This window comes from Carya illinoinensis, chromosome 5, assembly GCF_018687715.1.
Source record: "Carya illinoinensis cultivar Pawnee chromosome 5, C.illinoinensisPawnee_v1, whole genome shotgun sequence".
In the NCBI taxonomy this organism is placed as follows: Eukaryota; Viridiplantae; Streptophyta; class Magnoliopsida; order Fagales; family Juglandaceae; genus Carya; species Carya illinoinensis.
In genome coordinates, this window is record NC_056756.1 from 40232339 (window position 1) to 40254322 (window position 21984).

Genomic DNA, 21984 nt, shown 5'->3' on the forward strand with positions numbered 1-21984 from the left:
TAACATACAAATAATTCCGTTTTCTTTTACAGAATAATGCATAAATACAGACCAACCTTTAAACAAGTTTGGAATTCTCGGCTTCGGACTTTGTAGCCAATTCTGCTGCATTTTTTGCGTGCAATTTTAGATAAAAATTTCTTCTTGCAAGCAGGAATGATGCAAGAAGTTATTGAGGGTGGAGCCTTGGAGGGGTCTGAACAATAATATAACGCTAAATAATATAACGCTAACCTTTCGTGGAAAATCATTACTTGTTTATCTATATATGGAGAAATGAAAAAACATATAATCTGCTGGCATCGAGAAAATGAACTACTACTGTGCTCGCTTTTCACTTTTCAAACCCACACACTCAGTCATCCACACTTGCACACGTGCACCACCAGGAAGGAATACAGCACCAAAAAAAAAAAAAAAACAAAGGCTAAACTCTACATATAGTGAGGGGTAAAAAAAAAAAAAAAAAAAAAAAACTAATCGAAGCTTCGAATTTTTGGAGCCTGAAATGAAATGGTGTAGGGGAAAAGGCAAAAGAATAGACAAACACTGAGAGTGCCTACAAAATATTAGGAAGTTGAGAATCCAGTCTCTGCTGCAAATCCTTGATCTTCATGGAAAGCTCGGCCTTCTGCTCCTTGTAGCTCTGCAGCAAATATTCCTTTCCTTCAATCACCTCCTTCAACTCTCCTACTTCCCTCTTGAGCATTTCAATCCTCCCCCCATCTCTTCCTTTCTCGGGCAGGTCAAAATTGCTCTCCTCATTGTGATACCCATTTGAATGGCCATTTATTGCCTCAGGTGGCCAAACTGTTACAGTGGAAGGCTTGTCATTGGGGCCGACACGTCCCACACAATGATCCGCAATTGCCTTCCTCAGCCTCTGTATTTCCCTCTCAGAATCAAACAAGTCCCGGTTTGCAGCATCAAGTTGCGACTGCAAATGTGTAGAATGTGCTAGTTGAGCATTCAGTGAATTCTGCAACTCCACAATCTGATCTTGCATCTCCAGTATCATATCATCTCTTCTCTTCAACTGTTGCCTCAGTTTGTGAATTACTTCCCGCTTGCTGAAAATATCAGAGCCAGATTCTGAGACACATGGAGAGTCTGAGCAGTTTGAATGGTGGAAAGGCTTTGGAGGCGTTTCAAGACGATCAGGAGAAGATGACCAAATAACACCATTTTCCTTGTTAAATTCAGGAGTAGGAACTGTGACCAAAGGGAGAACTCCATCAGATTCACTAAGCATCTGGCCATTGGCTGGGCACTTAATCTCCATCATGCCTTCAGTTCCTGTTAGAAATCCATTATTAAGTCTGCAAATATAGGAGTTCTCTACTTACAATTTCATAAAGAGTTTTACTACAAATCAGCCACTATTCACATCACACACCCCACACCCCACACTTACAGCTTTTCATAGGCTGTGGGAGTGTTTTTCATCGGGTGTATGGATGTTTTTCATATAGCGTGGGGTGTGGATGGTGAATAGTAGCTGATGAGAAGAATTATTCTTTCATAAATACCTTTAGAAAGTTTTTTATTTGGTCTAGAATTGTCCAAAGAGGTGAAATTAGGCAGTATAGGGAAAAACGATGTAGGGCTAGATGTAGGGCTAGAGGAAGGGTAAACGGCTCCAAGGGGAAAAAAAAAAACATGTGATTGTCACTTCCACATTGCCACGTTGGCATTGAAGGGGCCAAACAATATTGACTAATACTGGAAGCAAATATGAGCAATGAAGATGGCTCAGTCATATAACTACAGAGATATTGAGAGGAATGCAACATTTTACCTAAGAATTTCACGAGTGCAGAACCATAGTTAACCATTCATTTCTAACCATTTCCTCCTCTAAATTAAATAATTCTACCTTCTCACAATCTTCCCCCACATCCAAAATGGAAAATTATAACACCAGGTAAGCTACAGCCTTTATTCTATACGCTGATACCAGCAACATTATACTAAAACCAGTATCCCTCACAAAGAAGTATATCGAGCTGCACATCAAATTGCAGGCAATCAACAAATTGATAATAAATCACGAACAGAAGTTTTGGTATAAAAATCATCTTTTCAGAAAGCTAAAAATATATCTGAAGCAAAAACAACACCTGACATGCAGTTGAAGCAACCATCATCTTCTCGTGTAAAGGAATACACATTTGAATGCAAATGGGAACCAGCAGCATTCCTTCTGTCGGAGGATTTCCCATTTCCTGAATAGTACACAACTTTCATAGTTAGGGGCAGGTATCACTTAAAAGAATTTGCAAATGTTACACATATACAAGACCTTTCAAACTATTGCTAGCATTCTCTTGTTGCTTCGTGTCGAGTGCCTGCTTTAACTTGTAACCAAGGCGAATTGACAATGTACTTAATAAGGCACCCCCAGCAATGAGAATCCAATTTGGTCCTTCACTCTGAAAAGTTTTTGACTTTTGAGCTCTAGATACCCCATTTGTTCTTGGTTTCATTTTAAGGTTGGAGGAAAGAATTCTGAATCCTCAAAATAAGACCTACATTGACAATGTCCCAAAATTCTGAATCGTCAAAGTATGACCTCGTTTGTTCTTGCTATAATATGCATGACCTATTAGCAGAAACATGTCATTAAAGAGAAAGTTCAATAGATTTTGACACTTTTCAATGAAGAAAGAGGTTCCACGAATTGAAAAAGGAAACAAGACAACCAAGACAGTTTTATCTAAAGATATGAACAAAAGAAAGCTTGAACAATTGTGTGGTCATATTCTAGAAAGTAGCTGATAATATGATGATAAGATTCCACCATTTAGGATTGTCCATCAACCTAAATCACACAATAAAAAAAAAACTCAGGTTCTTGATTTAGATTTTGTAGGACAAAATAAAGAAAGATGATTACTCAATAAATAAATTCATTGGTAACCAAGAACTCCTTAATTTACCAATGGCACTCGCCTAAATCGAACTAAACATATAGTATCATAAGTTTTACCTTTTTATTAAGTATGTACAAAGATTCATTTGTGATTTCCAACATGATGAATACTTCACTGGCTATGTTCGCAATATAATTTAACTGATAACATGATGAGCTGGAAAACCCCAAACTCCCTAACCTATTCACAGCACTCACTAATATAAACGGGCTATTTGGGGAAACAGTCAAATCATGACACTGACGTTAAAACTAATACTTCTACTAATTTAACGAGGCAAACCATCTAAACCATATTACGTTAACTTCATGTCCAAATCAAAAGGAAAGGCAAACTCTAGAAAACTAATCTCAATCTGATATCTTAGTCATGAACACGATATTAAACATCATCTACAAGAGTAAAATGAACATGATACTAAAATTTTCAAACAGCCTAGTCGCACTTCCTAAATAAATCTAGCTGCATTCCATTCTTAAACTTCCTCAACTACATATTGTAAAACCTAACAAACATTAGAATATTTTTTCACTTTTCAAATTTTCTGACGGAGCAATGCAAATCTGGACTTGCACATAATTCAGTTCATCAAAGCTTATCTCGAATCTTCAACGTTTCATCCAAATCAGCTCTCACGCCTTTTGACTTCCTTGCAGTAAATAATTCGACAAACAATTACTTTCCACATCTGTCCACAATATACCTCTATGTACAGTCATACTACATCCATACATACGTAAATTTATCGGTTTATTTTTCGAGGAAATAATCCACATTGTGCATGACACATTTCATTTTGCGAAATTCCATCCAATGAAAATCAACCAAGCCTAAGAAATTAAAAAACAAGGGAAATCGCTGCTCAGAGATGTTGGTTATTCTTAACAGCGACGGCTATTCATTATTGGAACTGGAATCCAATATTACGCAATCACAGGCTCACAGCCACAAAACCCAAAAAAGAAAAAAATCCGAAAAAAATTCACGTGCTTACCAATACAAATCTGAAAGTGGAAACAGAATCGTAGAGATTAAAACAAAAATTTTTTTAAAAATGAAAATAAAGATGTTTCTAGAACCATGGAAAGAAAGAACGAACGAACCTCATTCAATGAGAGATTAGGGTTTATGATTGTCCCTCTCTATCCCCTCCTACTTTTTTCTCTCCTAAGAAACTCCGTCGTCTCCACCCCCCTCGCGCTCTATCTCTCTACAACTCCGCTGCTCTCTCTCTCTCTCTCTCTCTCTAGTGTACAAAGTCAGAAAAAGAAAAAACCCGAGGGTTTTGAAATGGCGGCCTTTGTAGTTTGGTTGCCACCATTTTCTGTTACGAAAATTTATGTAGTCTCAAATACGGTTAAAAAGTTTTCACAGTCATGGTTCCCGACAACATGTTTATTTTTATTTATTTTTAGTTTATTTATTTTTTATTTTTTTAAAATTAATTAAAATCTTCTATTTATTATCTATGCATAATATATTTAATAAAAAAATAAATATAATGTATAATATATAAAAATGATGAATAAAATTATTTTAAAAAAATTAAAGTGTCGGTTTTTTTTTTTTTTTTAAGAATTTGTCGCCACGTCAAAACACGTGGATGTCTTTTTTCCGGAAAAATATCACGTTCTTGTGAGTTATTTGGTAGCATATGCTAAATCAATAAAAATATTTTTATTCATAAAAATATAATTTTTCTATGAATATTAAATTTTATTTTTATGTCATTTTTTTTGTTCACTTATATAAAAATAGAGTAATGATAATGCCCTTCATCATATAATATTTACATGGTATAATTTAATTTAAAAAATAAATTTTAAATTTCATAAATTAAATTATATCATATAAATAGTATAATAGATGCTTTATTTTTTTAATTCTAATATGTAAAACTTACAACCTTTTAGAATTGTTTTATAACTTTATTTCAAATGGATAATAATTGTGTAAAATTAAAGTTATATTAAATAAAATTTAGATTAAATAAAATAAAATAATTATATTATTTAATTTTAAAACAATTTGTAAAAACAATTATAAATATATAATTATACATTAATTTCTACACAAAACTATCGATTCGTGGGCCCATATATTTTTTATTTTTTGGTTTTTTCTTTTTGGGTCATTGCCAATCTTCCTTTTTCAGATGCTTCTGTTATACTGTTTTTCATTTCTTTGTCTTCTCTTTTTCTTTTTCTTTTTCTTTTTCTTTTTATTTTATTATATATATTTTTTTTGTATAAATTTATATAGGTGAGCAGGAATGGTACTTGCCAAAAGGAAGGGGACATGGGGAGGATTTGTATGCTTTTTATAAAAGGAAAAGGTGGGGCTAATGAGTATTATTCAGGTGTCCCACCCACACCCTTGGACGTGGGAATCACGATTCCAGACTGTTACAACTTTAATTGACAGCATGATATTATTTAATAATAATAATAATATTATTATTATTATTATTCCAACCAACACATTTGATCTCAAAGAGTAGTTGTCCATTAATTACCTTAAATTTAGATTCGGTTTATGTTGATCTTTGTTATTCGACATGTTCTTAATTTGTTATGAAATCACTTAAAATGTGTCGCGTAATTATAGATGACGAGATAAAAATAATATTATTTATTGAATTTATTAAATGAGGAATGCATGTTCCTCATCTAAAAAATCTAGTTCGGTAAGGTTAAATTCAACTGAGACTGTATCCAAAGAAAACCCTTTAAAGAGAGAGCTTCATCCTATAAATGGTATGGAATGTCATTGATTCTGTTGGTTATTTAGTAATAACATTTGAGAATTGAGATAGGAAGAGTTTTATCCCGTCTTATAGCCATGAACCAAAGAACATGATTCCCTACATTTTTTCTCCTTTTTTTTCGTAAGTAACGCTACTCATTATCTATTTTATCATCATCATCTCGTTATGTGATATTAAATAATTAGAAATTATTTATTATATTTTATTTGTGGACCAATCATTTAACGTCACGTCAAAAAATATTAAAAATATAATAATAAGAATGATAATTGATAGATTTTTCCGTTTCTCGTATGATATCACCCGTCCTACTTTTGGGTAAAAAGATGTTAATGACTCCATGGTCTTCCTAATCCCTTTACATGTTGTAAAGATCCCACCCTAGTGGACACGAGATAAATATGTTTACCCAAATCCTCTGTCCTCTTCTTCAATGTATTCCAAATTAACAAACAATTTATAAATATTTTTTTAAGGTTCTCTATTCTTGCATGTAACATGACATCAATGGTCATCTTCATTATTTATAAAGAGTTCTCATGCCTTCAAGTTTGTGTAAATACAGTACTTACTGTCAAACCATATCAGTTACAAAATAGTTTAAAGACAAATTTTTTTTAGAAATGCTAAATCCACCGAAGTTGAGTTTCGAATAATGTGTCCTGATGCAATTTTTTTTTTTTTTTACTTAGTAATTAAAGAAGTTTTTTTTAATGATGTTGTATTTTTTTTATAAAAAAATATTTAAAGATGTTAAAAAAATGCATGTAAAAAAATAAATAAATAAAAAAGATGAAATACACTTATCCAAATCCAAATTTGGGTCCTGACTTGGTAGCTATAGCTTTACTCAATTTTTTTACCAATTCTGCGACGTACAGTCGTCAAATACAATCGCCGTGCAGTCGGCTGACGTCAGCATTTATTAAAAATAAAAAAAAATCCCATTTACCGTCTTCTTTCCATTTCGTTTAAAGAAAATAAAAACCAAATCTCAACTCATCGCAGCCTTCTTCCCATTCAGTCCAAGCTATCCATTGAGAAGTAGTGGATTCTGTGTTTTTTTTTTTTTATTATTATTTAATTCTCTAAAAACCATTACGCAATGTCAGTTGGCGTCTGGGTTTGAGCTTGAAGTGGAAGAGGGTGATTAATACTGTTTGAGCTTGAAGCGTCTGGGTTTGAGCTTGAAGCGGAAGAAATTTGTCAGAGCTATTGACTGTACGCAACGTACTGGAGTGATTAATATTGTTTTCTTGATCAAAATCAATGGAGGTGATGGTGGATGATTCAGTCGGAGCAAGTAGAGAATCGTCGAGGGGAGCGGGTGGAGCGATGACGCCGGTGGCGTGTGGCACCATGGGATTGAAACCATTGACAGGAAGTGGGTTGAACTCAGAGAGCATGCTCTGTAGCCATGTTGATAGATCGTAGGGGTTGTAATGAACAGTCTTGTATGTGAGTTGAGAGAGGCCATCTCCTTGAGCATTACACATCAAATCGTCGGGCAGTTCAAGCTTCTGGGCAACCTCGGCCATGTCGAAGGACCTCACCTGGTACCCCAACACAGCCAAGAGCTCGTCCAAGCCACAGTTTGGTTGGGCCTCATTTCTGTCAGCGCTGACGAGTGGGGGAAGAGAAAGGGTTTGAAGTGGGGGTTGGGAAAGAAAGGAAGAAATGAATGGATTTAGGGTTACCGGCTTGCAAAAGAAGAGGAATGAGGAAACGAGATAGAGTGGGAGAGGGAGAGGTTAGCGGAGATGGAGTTGCAGGGATTAGGGAGAGAGGGGGGATCGAAATTGAGAGAGAGATGGAGATTGAAGGAAATGGAGAGTAAAAATGTAAATAGATGAAAAACGCACAGTTTTATTAGATGATGTAGGCAAGCCGCTTGCAAGCCGGTTACACCCGGCACTTGCATGCAGCATTTTTCTTTTTTTATATATTAGTTGATGTGACATACTTTCTACATCAACATTGTGCTTAGTGTATGGCTAAACATACTTGTAAATTTATTTTTCATCTATAAATGCATGAATGGAAGATATAACTTAGGGAAGACGCAACATGCTTATTATTAATGTAAAAATATCTCTTTTGGTAATATAATGTAATTTTATTAAAACTATAAAATTACAAACGAAAATACGAGAACCCCAACAATTTCTCCAAATAACTTGCACAATGCTAAGACCAAAATGGTGTGAACCGTTAGTCTTTGACTCCAAGTATGGAAATCGTTGAGGTTTATTTGCCACGTGAAGAGAAGAGAAGGTATTGTATGAGATTCATGCATATTGTAACGAGACATCAATCACACGTGCCATGAGAGTGTCGTGGAGATTGGCTAGCTAGGTTGTGACCACAAACTAGAGAAAGGACCAAGGGCGATATTTAGCAGTTAGACTTAGACGATCATATACATACAACTCTTTTTACAATCAACTAATAAAAAATGTTAATTATATTTAAGAAAATTTTATAAAAAATTTATTTTTCCATATGTCAGCTATTAATAGACTAAAAATTATAAAATTTGAAATTCAAAAGATGAATCTCAAAATGAAACTGATAAAATGAGTCTTTGTAAGTTTTTTATAAATAAAATTGTAAGTACATATAACACTACTCATTAACTAATATAGATGTATCAAATTATTAAATATGATTTTAAATTTACTTAACTATATCACTAAGGGTTGTAAAATAGTTATACGAGAAACGCTTCAGACCAACCTATCTGAAGATGTGAAAAAAAAGCCCTCCACTTATGTAAAGACATGTAAGAAATTTGAAAAAAGAACAAAAACTCATCATCTATTCATTTTACACTTGATTAAAATCCATCTAAACAAAAACCTTCTACCCCTGCAACTAAAGAGCCTTCCCATGTGAAACAATCCAGACACAATCCAATTCATGGAAATTATAGGCACAATCCAGCAACATAGCATCAAAAGCAGATGCACACCTTTAGACCAAACCCAACTACATGCAGAAAATTCATCAACAGCAATAACCAACACAAATTAACAAGAAACAATAACAATACGAAGTGAGTTTGACTTCTTGATACTTCTAGAGAGAGAGAGAGAGAGGGGGAGACCCAGTAGCAAATCCACAAAAAGTTTCCAGTTAAAAAAATCAAAAAGAAAAAAAAATACTTGAAAGAAACTAGTGAAGGAGAAGAAGTGGAGAATGAAGCTCAGCCACCTCTGATTTCACTAAAAGCAGGTAGATTGAAGTGGAAGTGGAGAGATGCTATCTTATCCACTCAAACAACTTCAAATTGGGAATGCAAAAGTAATCCCAAGATTAAGCGAGAAAGGGGAGGCCACCACGTTGATTGGAAGAGCGTGCTCTTGATTGGTAAGGTCGTAGTGAGTCCATCGATAGGGTTTTGGGAGGGTGGGTTTGTGAGATGGAGCTCTTTCAAGAGGTAGTTGTCGTGTTCTCTGCCGTCGGGGATGAGTGGGGTGCCGTCGAGTTTGGGTTGGGATGCAGTATGGTGAGTATGAGTTTGGGTTCGAATAGGAAGAAAGCGAGATACGGATTGTTGTTCGAGTGTAAGCAAATACATGGTAATGGTGATAAAAATGCTTACGTGGCGAGCTTCTATTGGAGGGCTAGTTTTCTTCTAAAATCAAATGGGCTGGTCTTCAGGTTTTCTCGTAAAAAAGTTATGAGTTACCGCTGGCTATGCCGCTGTGGCCAAAAAAAAAAAATCTCTTTTAAAGAGATAGAACTCAGAGAGATTATGAAACTTATGAATTTCTTAAAGGATTTAAAGATATATATATAAGTACAAAAGGGACTATGCTTTTGATGAGTAGCACTATGCATTCTCACTATATTAGTACTATGCTAACACTATACACTATGCATTTGACGGCTAGCTCACTATGCTAGCACTATGCATTGTGCATTTGATGGCTAGCTCAAGGTGATCATACAATTTATTTTACAACAATGTTATTTTACAACACTCCCCCTTTGGATGACCACATATAATGAATATTGGCTTCCAGCACTTTCAGAGAATCATTGAACCATGAACTTACCATGCTTGTGATCTCACCCAACACACACATTGAGGGCCCCACGGCATGCCATATTTGAAATTTTTTTTTCTTTCTTTAATATTTACGCTGTCCTCATCCACTTGGCTGACCCATTTGATGTACCCCACATTCACAAGCTCATCTTCCAGTTGGCTGTGATTATTTTAAGGTCTCTTCGTTCAATATTTCTTTCTTCTTTCCAATAATTGTAATATATTAATCAGGGCTAGTTCTTTTACTAATTAGTTTATCAGCCTACTCGAATTGAATCCATATGGGTCACAGAATTTGGTTTTGCTTCATTGCAGCGGATCCAGTAGTGCCATTCTGGCCTCTGTCTCTCGAGAAAACAATGATCACAAAGCTCCTTAACAATCAAGGATCACAAAGCGAGAACCAGAAATACAACTAATAATTTGTCAGATGGACTTTCTTAAACCCCCAAAACTATCCCAAAGTTAACCCAATTCAAAAAAATACAGCCATGAGAATCACACGAAACCAAACCTTTCCTGCTTATACATCAAATAACAAAGACGCTTTCCAACTCAACATAGACTTTGAAATCCAATTCTTAAAGAAATATATAAACATCCTTGAGCATCAAAAACAGGTGCTTAAGCAACTTCCTGACAACTAAGAAAAGATTCACAAGATCTAACCCATAAAACGTAAAACTTTCAACTCTATGCTTGATCAGAGAAACAACAAATAAATAATGATCTAGAAAAGGCAAGGACACGAGAAGTGAAAGATCTATTCCGAACACAAAGAAAGGAGGTGCGCATGCAGATTAACAAACAGGAAAAGGCTAAAAGGATTGTGTATGTATGTATATGGTTTTTCAATACGAAATTGGTAGCTGGTAACATACCTGGCTTGCGAAGCATAGGAGACTGAGAGCTAGCTAGCTGCTTACGAAAACTTCATCAGATCCTCATCTGATCTAGAGTCAAACGTGATGGAATTGGGAGAAGAGAAGAGGGAGCAAGATAGAGACGGAGAGTAATCGTGCTGATAACGTGTTATAAAACTATCGAAAGGAGAGAGAAAGAGATAGAACTCAGAGAGATTATGAAACTTATGAATTTCTTAAAGGATTTAACGATATATATAGAAGTACAAAGGGGACTATGCTTTTGACGACTAGCACAATGCATTCTCACTATGCTAGTACTATGCTAGCACTATGCACTATGCATTTGACGGCTAGCTCACTATGTTAGCACTATGCACTGTGCATTTGATGGCTAGCTCAAGGTGGTCATACAATTTATTTTACAACAATGTAATTTTACAACACTTTTTTCTTTTCATATTTTTTAAATATTTTTAAAAAATAAAAAATACATCAATATATTAAAAATTACATCCTCAATCATTAAGTAAATTTTTTTTTTTTTTTTACTGAGCAGTACATTTGAGTAGGGGTGAGTTCGGTCTAGTCCGGTCCGAGGAGGTTTTGTGGACCGAACTGGACCGAGCTCCCTAAGGGGTCGTTTGGTCCACCCTTGACTTTTTTTTTTTTTTAATCCCATGGTATTTTGTTTGATACTTATGTAATTATATTGTGATATATTTAATATATATACATATAGTATACTATTATATATATATTAGTAATACGCTAATACTATTAGTCTATTAGTATATAGTAAATTTATAATAGTTATTAACTTATTTACTATAACTAATAATACACTAGTACTAATACTATAACTAATAACTATATGTATTAATAGTAATACTATATGTAATATACTAGTTTTACTGTATCTCTTCAAATCCCACACATTTTTTAATAGGCAAATTCTTCTTGTCATCCTCACACTTCACACACCACACTTATTTTAATTTTTTTTTCATTTTTTCTATAATAAATATATAGTGTGTGGATGATAAATAGAATAATTCAATTAGTTTAATAAGAATAAAATAAAATAAAAAATAATATTTTAATATATAAAATGTATGGTGTGAGATGATATATAGCATTCCTCTTATTAATACCCTATGTCAAACTATTAAATAATACTAATACTCTTATTACTAATATTCTATGTAGTTATAGTGATTTAATACTAACATATTACATATTAAGTTAACTATATTAATACTATTATAAATTTATACATATATAATATATTATAATTTATACCATAACTCTTATAATATGTTAATATATTAATATATATACTAGTACCATATATTATAGTTAATAGTTATACATTAAAAAATATAATAATACATTGATACTAAATATATATAGTTATAAACTTATAATGATTTAGTTATTATGAATTTATGATTAGTATAATTATATAATAGTATTAGTATTAGACTATTAATAATTTAGTATAGCTATATTATATTAGTTATGTTGAATAAGTCAGTTTGTATAACTATTTTTTACATTATTAGTATTAATAATATTAGGATTAGTTATAACTATATAACCTATATTAAAATTGAGTCTTAGACTATATAATAGATTAAGAGTCTTAGTACAATTGTATAAGTATACTATATAGCTATATATTAGTATTAACTATATAATAGTATTAGTATTAGACTATTAGTAATTTAGTATAGTTATATTATATTAGTAATATTAGTTATGTTGAATTAATCAGTTAGTATAACTATTTTCTACATTATTAGTATTAATAATATTAGTATTAGTTATAGCTATATAACCTATATTATAATTGAGAATCTTAGACTATATAATAGACTAATAATATTAATAGTAGACTAATAGTATAGCTATATATTAGTATTAGTTATACTGTTATAGTGATTTAGTATATTATATTTTCTATATTATAATTTATACTATAACTCTTATAATATGTTAATATATTAATATCTACTAGTACTATATATTATAGTTATACATTAAAGAATATAATAATACATTCATACTAAATATATAGTTATAGTGATTTAGTTATAACTATATTAGTATAAGTATTAGTATTACATATAGTATTTAATATAACTATGTCTATATTAGTATAACTATAGTATATTATAATATTAGACTATTAGTATTATTTTGTTTAATACCATATTAGACTATTAGTATTAGTATAAATATTAGTATTAGTATTAGGTAAAAATTATATAATTAATTTATAAAATTATTTATATAAATAATATATATAAATTCTATTTTATTTTTATTTTTCATTCGATTCGGTCCGGGGTGGAAAATCCATGCACTGGAATCAAACTGAGTTCGGTCCTTCCAAAATTGGACCAAACCGGACTGGTCGGTTTGGCCGGTCCTGACCAGCCGAATCTCACCCCTACATTTGAGCAGTATACTTGAGTGGACAAACTATGTGATGACCCGCTTTTAAGTGTATTTTCGCTTAAATAATCATTTTTATTTAATTAATATATTAGTTTATTATTTTAATTTATTTACGTTTTAAAATTGGGTTTTAATTTAATTTAATTTATTTGAGGTTGTGTTTTATTTCTTTAAGTTGTTTTGTGGTTTTTAATCTTTTTGGCGGTTTAGTTTCGTTTCCCGGAATGAGGATTGGATCTCATTTCTTTTTACATCTTTTTCCTTTTTTCTTTTTCCCTTCTTTTCTTTTTCCTTTCTTTTTCTTTTTTCTTCTTTTTCTTTTTCTTTTTCTTTTTCCTTTCTTTTTCTTTTTTCTTCTTTTTCTTTTTTCTTCTCTCTTCTTTTCTCCCGTCCGGCCACCGTTTGACCCCCCACCGGTCCCATTCTCTTCCCCTCCCTCCGGTGTACCACCCCTCCAAAACTCACCCCCAATCGGCCGGCCGTTTGGCCGGAAAAGCTTTTCCGGCCTGGAGCCAGGGTGTGCGGATGACCCCTAGGGGAGGTCATGGTGCACGCGGTTAAAATTGGATAATGGTTTGTGAGGCCAAATGAGACTTTTGGCGTGGGCCGGATGGACTTCTGGCGAGATATTGGGCCAAATGGACTTTTGGCGTGTTTTTCGGAAAAGATGTGTTTTTGGGACAAATGGGTTTTTGGCGTGTGTGGAAAACTTGTGTTTTATGGGCTTTGTGCATTGGGCATGTATCATGCATCTTGTTTGAGTTTTATGTATTTTTATCTGATAGTGTTTGGGTTTTACTTACCTGCGGTACCATTTTTGGTTCCGTAGCCTTTGGTGCAGAGTTAGAGGACGAAGAGGAGGAGGCTGAGCCCGAGGATGCGGCTCCGCCGGGCTGCTGATGCGGTGTTTTATATTTGTTGAAACTGTATTTGTGTTTTGTAATATTTTATCTATGTATGTTTTAAACAGCTTGTATTACGTTAAGAAAAATTCTGGTACTTAGTTACGACTTTCGTTATCCGCTACGTGTTTCTCTGTACACATATGTTGCCTTGCACACACTCGGCACCCGTCGATGGGATGGTGACCCGGGTTGTCACCATCTAGACGTCTCATTTTCCCCGTGTTCGGGCATAGGGATTTGGGGGCGTCACAAACTAGCTTTTTTCTCAGGATTTTTCTTTCAAATCTAATGTATGAAAGTGGAGACTTTCCGTTAGTCCATGACCATCACATGTCGATAATGCTGCTTGTGACTCAGTGAGTTGCCTACACTGCCTCATCCCAACACCTACCATTGTTATGCATACCACTCCTACAACTTTATTGGCTCTACATCTGAGACTACTCCTCTTAGAGATCTTCAGTTGCCGAAAATACTACAATCAATCCAATATCTCTTACCATAGAATTTGGATCGAGTTCCTAATTGATGGATTCCCCAATACAGCCAACGAAGGCCTTCCCCAATATCTCTTAACAATTTAGCCTTTGGTTATACATATGAGATATGATTATATAGTAGTGAAATCATTTGATTTAAGATATTTTATGAGATTTTGAAAAATAAATGGAAAAAAATTGAATAAAAATATTATAAAATTAAAATATTGTTAAAATATAATCTTTTAATATAATTATTTTTAAATTTGAAAAAGTTGAATTAGTTTTTGTGTTTTGTTTGAAAGTTCGTAAAAGTTGTAATAATTCGATGAAAAAGTTAAAAATTTAAAATTTAAAAATATTTAAATTTAAATGGTGTTTAGATGTTGAGATAAGATAATATAAGACTATATGTAAAATCCAACGGAAATATAGACTACTAAATCTATTATCCTGATAGTGACATTTTTATGAAAATTCAGGATCCAAGAATCTTAACTTTATTTTTCAAATTTTTCTTTTTAAATTTGCACAATGTTTGAATTTGTAACAAGGCTTTTTATCAAGGTTCGGCTCTCTCTTTTATATAATTAATGTATAAGAAAATATTACTATGCATCTAGATTTATTGACCTATTTATATTTTTTTAATTTTTTATTTAATGGTTAAATAAGTGATTTTTAATATATTAGTACATTTTAAAAAAAATATTTAAATATGTTAAAAAAATATTAAAAAAAAAAAGATTGTGGCAGGCAACACACCTAATAATCATTACCGAACGACAGCTAGCATGACTCTAATATATATAATCATTTGCTTACTAATAATCAATCATTACTGAACGACGGTTAGCATGACTCTAATATATGTCATTTGCTTAGTAATAATCATTACTGAACGACAGCTAGCATGACTCTAATATATATCATTTGCTTACTAAGAGAGAATTATCCCAAGTTCCCAACCCCAACAACGGTTGGATTTTTGGCCGTTTCGATGAGTCCTTTTACATGACAAACAAGACAAGACGTTCGGAGCTATCTTGATTCACCAAACATGAGTGGTGAGAGCACGAGCACGTAACGATAATCCGGTGGTTGTACAATTCAATGATCTCCAAACGTGAGAGATGAATTAATTACATGAGAACCATTCCCACTGCATTTCCAAACCAAATTAACAGAACACAGAAGCTGGAAAAGTCGTTAAACACGTACGATGGGTAGTTGTTAATTTTAAGTTCCACCTCAACTATCAGACACAAAAATAAAAGTTGACAGCTCAAACCACAAGGTACATTGGAACATCTTTTCTTCATAAAAGCCGTGCGAGAATGTAGGACGGCTTCCGACAGAATAGAAATGTTTGTTTGTTTGTTTTTTTTTTTAATATTTTTTAAAAAAATTCAGAACATTATTAAAAAAATATTTGCTTAATTATTAAGTGAAAAAAAAAAAAAATTATCAGACCCATATCTCGGTGACAATAGCATTTCTGTTTTCATAATTTTGGTTCTGTTACTAACAAAGTCTTGAAAAATCCCACTTATTTGGATGGAGAAAAAAGGCTGACAAGTGTTCTTTTTACTAAAACTATTTTCAGAGTCCATTACCATTGATGAAGTTTTGTTTCATATCAGTTTTTGGGTGATGAAGATATTGAAGATGGAGAGATAATGTAAATATTAAAATATATGAGAACATTGTAAATTAGTTAAAGAAAGTATTTAAAATAAATAAAAAGAATTTAAATAAATCAAGTAATAAAAAATTAATTATCATTCATAGTAAAATGAATTTGAAAATACATAGATAAATACATTTCTTTTGTAATTTTCGGATAAAAGCAAATTAATGCACCTTATACAATAGACAACTAAATTAAAGGCCTTAATGACAAACTACTTTTCAACTCTCTCTCTCTCTCTCTCTCTCTCTAGCCATTCTTTTCATCATTCTCACCTCTTTTGTGCAATACGTACTTAAAAGGGCTTACACATTGCTATAAATGCATTAAAGTCTATATTGATGACCAACTTAAAGGCCTTTATCACGCTCTTATTATATGTCTACACCAAAGAAGCAATGTGAAAACTATGGGAGCCAGAAACATATGATTGACGTAGCTTCAAGACAGCAACTTTACTAGCTTTCTATATTTTTCTCTTTGAGATTGAAAGTTCTTTGCATCAATGTTGCATACTTTCTTGCAAGTAATCAATCATGTTTGAGTTGCTTTGGTTCTTTCAAATGCCTCATGATGCAACCTTTTATTGAGATATAATCTAAATAATAAACTTAAGCTCTTTTAAGATAACGGTGGTTTAACGTGATATCAGAGTAAAAGTCAATCTTAACTATACATTCTATTCTATTTAATTAAATATTATATGTATTTGACCAATTTATTAAGTGGTAGTTCGGCTGAGGCATAAATGAGAGTTTAAGATATAATATAAATAGTTAAACATATTTCATTCCATCTATTTAAACTTTTAAAATAAATAATCAATTAAACACCAATATTTTTCATTGCAGCGAACTACAATATCTAATCCCTCTTAACTATGTCAGCCAAAGTTGAGCTATTGAACGAAAAAAGTAGATTTTGACGGGTTGAAGTAATCTAAGGAGCAGTGCTACTCGGGCACCCATTTGACCGCTAGCACACTTGGTAGGATTTTATTTTATTTTTTTGTGTTATTTTATTATATTATTTTAATATTTTTAAATATTTTTAAAAATAAAAAAATATATCAATAAACTAAAAATTACTTTCTTAATCATTAAGTAAAAAACATTAAAAAAAATAAAAAATGCTGAGCGATACACTTGAGCAGCACAATACAGGCACTGGCAGCAAAGTAGTGTTTCTTTAATCTAAAAGTCTCACCCTCTTACAAAAAAGAAAATAAAATTATAACATAGTTCTTCTCTAATCTCATCACATTTCATCTCAACATATAAACATTATTCAAATATAAATACTTTTCGATTTCTAATTTTTTTCATCTAATCATTACAATTTTCTAAAACTTCTAAACAAAATACAAAAAATAATTTAAATTTTTTAAATCCCAAAACAAAAATTATATTAAAAAATTATATTCTAATAATATTTTAACTTTATAATATTTTTATTCAATTTTTTCTCTCACCTTTTCCAAAACCTTATAAAATATTTTAACTCATATAATTTTACTACTATTCACAAATAATTTCAATACCATTCACATATATATTATCTTATCTCATCTTATCTAAACATATAAATACGTGATAAATACAATTTCTTAACAAGTTTGATTTAAAAAATTGCCAAATGTCCATTGCATGTGAGAAACACGCTTTTTAACGATATTATATATATATATATATACATTTATATTAATTTAGTAGACTTGCATGGATTATAGGTTTATATAGTAGACTTGCATTATATGTACATTCTACTAATTTAATTAATTTTTTGTATTAATTAATTTTTCAAAAAAAAAAAAAAGAGGAAAAATGTTCCTAACTCCTATGAACTAAATTGGACTAATTAGATTGACTGGATTGATAATTAACAGTCCGGTCCGGTCCCTAGCAGTAATCGGTCCCGTCCAGAAAAATCATGGACCAAAATTTTTGATCTGTGAACCGGATTGGACCGGACCGATTACACTCGTATGAGCCATGACTGTCTCCTTTCTTCACCACCATTCAATTGAAATCTTCACCACCATTCAATTGAAATTAAATGATAAACCCAAAGTATTTTCATTCAACATTAGACCCAACAGCTCACTGCAACTCTTATTTTAAACGAAAAAGGCTAGTTTTTGAGAGGAATGAGAATGTGCTTTAAAGAACTGTGTAACAAGCAACTTGAAAGTATAAACAGGGTTCTTGGAATCAAGAATACAGGTGGAACTTCTTATGCATTTCCCAAGCTTGAGTCAGAAATTATTTCAAAGACTGCAACCAATGCAGTTACTAGTTAGTATAATATGCGCCACACAAATATCAGTACGAAGAAAATGACAAACAGAAAACACCTTCATAACTACAAACAAAGACTCGGTTGCATCATCAGTGCAAACCTTATTCATCCTCCTGCATATCGCCACCTCTTGTGACTATTCCAGCTTTCGACATGTAATAATGGCAAATTTAATTAGATCCTTCTTATATCCTTCGATCATCAAAGGCATTGCCAACGCTCCTTTTATGGTTTTTAGTCCTGATACACTCGTAATTAGGCACAACTAAGAAATTGGGTTTAGTGAAAGTTAACGCTCTGTCTTTAGCAATTGGAGTCATTTCGCTGAAGGTAAGAATAGATATAGCAAAATTTTCAAGCAGGTAAAGATTTAATGTTTAAGAATAAGATTATCCTGTTTAAACAAAATTACTGAAGATTTTACTACAGGCAGATTCAGTGTGTAGGAAATGATTTCATTGAAATGGCACTTTCTCCGTATAAGAATTGGTAGAGGCTGAGATGATGGATTTAAGATTCACTGATATTTGTGTAACTCGCTAACAAAAGAAATAAATAAATATCAAGAGACTTTTTCTTTAATATAAGAAAATAAATCTCAAGAGACTTAAAGGGAATGAATTATAAATGCCACAAGGATTGTTATTAAACTTACCACTTCGCAACATTGATGTTAGGCCCTTCCATGTCAATGCAGACCGTATCACTGCCGGCCAAAATGGGGCAACATTTTGAGACCAATCTGCTGCCTTGATATCCTGCCATGATGGTAAATAATTTATTTTATTTTTTCCTTTGGGTGGCTAAGGAACTTATTGTTACATGTACACAATTGAAGTATTTTTCCAGGGACAAGATGCAAACTAAAACAAACTATCAAAGGTCACATTAACTTGCAACTTTAATCGATCAAAACAAGGGCTTTGACATGTTTTTTAGAAGTAAAAGTGGACTCAAACAAAAGGTAATGAGTGGACAAATTCTTGGGCTAAAACTTGAGTTTCGAGCTCTTTTTTCCATCCAATAGGGCAGGAGATTAATTACCTGGAGAGAAAGTGACTGCAGTAGTTTCACATAATCAGCAGTAGAACACCATGCTGGAAGATAATAAGCTTTACATATCTTGTTCAGAAGCTCTTTCTCCCATGGCTGCAAGGACTCCTCAGAAGGAGCGAGATCCCTATGGCACCATGTTACTATTATTATCGTTCCTCCAGGGGCTGCAACTCGAGCCAACTCATTAACAAACTGCCAGTTTCAGAGAGGAGAGGAAGTTAAGATCTATATATATAGGACAATAATCCATTAACATATAGTAAAAATGAAAATTCAAGCATAAATATCTTCAGCTTTTAGAGTCAAACCTACAGGCATTGAAAAGAAGTGAACTTAATGGGATGGAAGAGAGAGAGAAAAACCTTTGCTTTATCAGGCATGTGTTCACCACTCTCCATGGACCACACGAGGTCAAATTGCCCATCAGGAAAGGGTTGATCCAAAGCATCCGCAACTTGAAAGGAAACCTGCAAATTGTTGATATGATTGCAGTCAACACATTATGTCTAACACTTCTTGTCTGCCGTTACAGGAATGTTTAGGTAATCATGCAATGGAGATAAATAGGTTACATCAATAACAAAGAAAATACAACTTTGGTTTGCGCAGCCACATGGAGAATCACCTAATTTTACATAACGCCCACCAATTGACGAGACAAGTAGGTCTTATCCATAAGGCCTTTCGGCAGAATGCAGATATTCCAGCCAATCAGATCAAAGCTCTAATTAAAAATGAACATGCTTGAACAAAAAATTAAGCTCAAAATATGTAGTTATAACTTCAGCATGCATATTCGAAACCTTGCCCCAAATTTCTAAAAATTGCAAACCTCCCAAGCTGCCATTGGAATTGATTTATAACATAAAACCATCAATTAGACTGTAACAAAATTTCTGAAATATATATTAGGAAAATGATTCTTTAAAGCAGGAGACATTCTTGTCCCAGGCAAGGGAGTGATGCTTCAGACAATACTAAGTAGGCAAAGAATCAATATGTCAAGCCTCGGAATAGTTATTCGATAATCACCTTTACCAATATATAAAATATATATAAATATATATATATATATTGTGAAAATTACCAAAATTATATTTACCTTGTCGGCTAGTCCTTGAGCAGCAGCAAGAGAATTAGCTCTTTGGGCCTGGACAGGACTAAGGGTGATACCTTGGCATTTGGCCTCAAATTTTCTAGCTAGGTACCTGGAGCTTCCTCCAATCCCACACCCAACATCAACTACGCTTTCAGGCCTTTTCTTTGGGTCCTCTGAAAGCAAATTCAAAATATTGAAAGCTCATTTTCATTCACAAACATGAGCAAAAGCACAAGCACATGATAATAAAAACATATGACCTACCCAACTCTGGTGGGGCTATAATTCAGACGAATTCCTTTAAACTTCTTATAGCAGAGTTTACATCCGATTGAAAAACTATACTTCCGAAATTACTAATAAAAAAGTTTAGAGAAAAACTCTCTCCAAAATCGAATTCTCGAAATTTCACCCATTTTGTTTTCAAAACAGATAGCTGGCATCATGTCACATCATCATTTACACCAGTGCGACATTCATTACACCCTAGTCCTTTGGACGAGTGTCATTGATTGCTTTCATAATCGTTTCTTTTGTTTTTCCATTCAGCAATCGTGTAGTTCATAAACAGAAAAAGGTTGTTGATAGAGTGAAGTGAGAGAGTGAGAGGAACCGACCCGAAATTCCGGAGAATCGGAGCGCCTCTTCGATCATACGGATCTGGGCGGCCCGATGATCCGAAACAGAAACCGTGGAACCTGGGTCGTAGAAGCCATGGTGCATGTGGTCGCCCCAGATGTCCTCCCATACGCCAGACGACTCATCGTAGAACTCAGCTATGCCCTTCTTAAGCACAACCCCATCGTCCTTGGCATCTGCCTCGACCCCACGTGTCGTCGCCGACGCCAGAGCAGAAGTCAACCTTCTCATGGAAGCGGGCGCACGAGGAGGGAGAAACTGGAGCTGAGGCTTCAGGCTGTACGTGAGTAGATGTTGACACGTGGAGGAAAATGCTAAGGTCATCGAAGAAATTGAGAAATCTGAGTGGCTGCCTTCCGCTGCTTCTTCAGGCGCTGGATTAAGGAAGCAGAGTGAGTGGCCCCCAGAGTTGCGTACAAAAATGATATCGAGCAATATGCTTGCAATGTCAAACAGAAAATCTCGCATAGATCTTTCATAAAAGGGAAAAGCTTCAAACAGGTCGTGTGTCATCCTTTCTTTTACACCATCCAGTGAAATTTTGACACATCATGATTTTATGAGAATTACCGTAGGTGCGGCTCCAGCCTCCTCTTTCCCATTATCAGACCCCTCGCTTCCTCTCTTGCTTCTTTCCCGAAAATCTCCACCTTCTCTCCTCTATTCGAATCAACCGTCTCCGTCGGAAACCCATCCCATCTCCATCAGAAATCCAATATCGTCTCCTTCTCCCCCCCT

At 33.4% G+C, this 21984-nt stretch overlaps 3 protein-coding genes across 9 annotated transcripts; all 3 read right to left on the reverse strand.

Moving 5' to 3' along the window:
- Positions 1 to 235: 235 nt before the first annotated feature.
- On the reverse strand, positions 236 to 4255 carry LOC122309285. 6 transcript variants are annotated; one of them, XM_043122695.1, is made up of 5 exons: positions 4037 to 4255; positions 3466 to 3578; positions 2303 to 2528; positions 2121 to 2225; positions 236 to 1296 (listed from the first exon to the last, which is right to left on the reverse strand). In XM_043122695.1, exons 3-5 carry the CDS (start codon positions 2484 to 2486, stop codon positions 560 to 562), a joined length of 1026 nt encoding a protein of 341 aa, XP_042978629.1. In that variant the 5' UTR covers positions 2487 to 2528; positions 3466 to 3578; positions 4037 to 4255; the 3' UTR covers positions 236 to 559. The 6 variants fall into 6 exon arrangements, with proteins under 6 accessions (XP_042978629.1, XP_042978627.1, XP_042978630.1 ...); XM_043122693.1 differs by having other exon boundaries at positions 2303 to 2602; XM_043122696.1 differs by having other exon boundaries at positions 3466 to 3582.
- A 2533-nt stretch (positions 4256 to 6788) lies between these two features.
- Positions 6789 to 7238, reverse strand: LOC122310342 (DELLA protein GAIP-B-like). The gene has a single exon (XM_043124238.1). The coding sequence runs from the start codon at positions 7236 to 7238 to the stop codon at positions 6789 to 6791; it is 450 nt and encodes a 149-aa protein (XP_042980172.1).
- Positions 7239 to 18371: 11133 nt separating this feature from the next.
- On the reverse strand, positions 18372 to 21729 carry LOC122311772 (tocopherol O-methyltransferase, chloroplastic). Of its 2 annotated transcripts, XM_043126439.1 has the most exons (7): positions 21225 to 21729; positions 20611 to 20780; positions 19871 to 19975; positions 19497 to 19700; positions 19108 to 19210; positions 18553 to 18692; positions 18372 to 18427 (listed from the first exon to the last, which is right to left on the reverse strand). In XM_043126439.1, the coding sequence occupies exons 1-6, from the start codon at positions 21712 to 21714 to the stop codon at positions 18589 to 18591; spliced, it is 1176 nt and encodes a 391-aa protein (XP_042982373.1). In that variant the 5' UTR covers positions 21715 to 21729; the 3' UTR covers positions 18372 to 18427; positions 18553 to 18588. The 2 variants fall into 2 exon arrangements, with proteins under 2 accessions (XP_042982373.1, XP_042982372.1); XM_043126438.1 differs by having other exon boundaries at positions 18372 to 18692.
- Between the last annotated feature and the right edge of the window lie 255 nt (positions 21730 to 21984).

Bases quoted from the DNA above. Each gene is read 5' to 3' on its own strand.
- LOC122311772 (XM_043126439.1), bottom strand. From the start codon at position 21,714: ATGCGAGATTTTCTGTTTGACATTGCAAGCATATTGCTCGATATCATT. The intron at 19,701-19,870 runs GTTTTTCTCTCT...TGAAACTGGCAG, and splicing joins ACATGCCTGATAAAGCAAAG to TTTGTTAATGAGTTGGCTCG. The intron at 18,693-19,107 runs GTAAGTTTAATA...CGAGTGTATCAG, and splicing joins AACATCAATGTTGCGAAGTG to GACTAAAAACCATAAAAGGA.
- LOC122309285 (XM_043122692.1), bottom strand. From the start codon at position 2,486: ATGAAACCAAGAACAAATGGGGTATCTAGAGCTCAAAAGTCAAAAACT. The intron at 2,226-2,302 runs GTCTTGTATATG...TGTACTATTCAG, and splicing joins TGCTAGCAATAGTTTGAAAG to GAAATGGGAAATCCTCCGAC. The intron at 1,297-2,120 runs GTGTTGTTTTTG...GATTTCTAACAG, and splicing joins TTGCTTCAACTGCATGTCAG to GAACTGAAGGCATGATGGAG.
- LOC122310342 (XM_043124238.1), bottom strand. From the start codon at position 7,238: ATGGCCGAGGTTGCCCAGAAGCTTGAACTGCCCGACGATTTGATGTGT.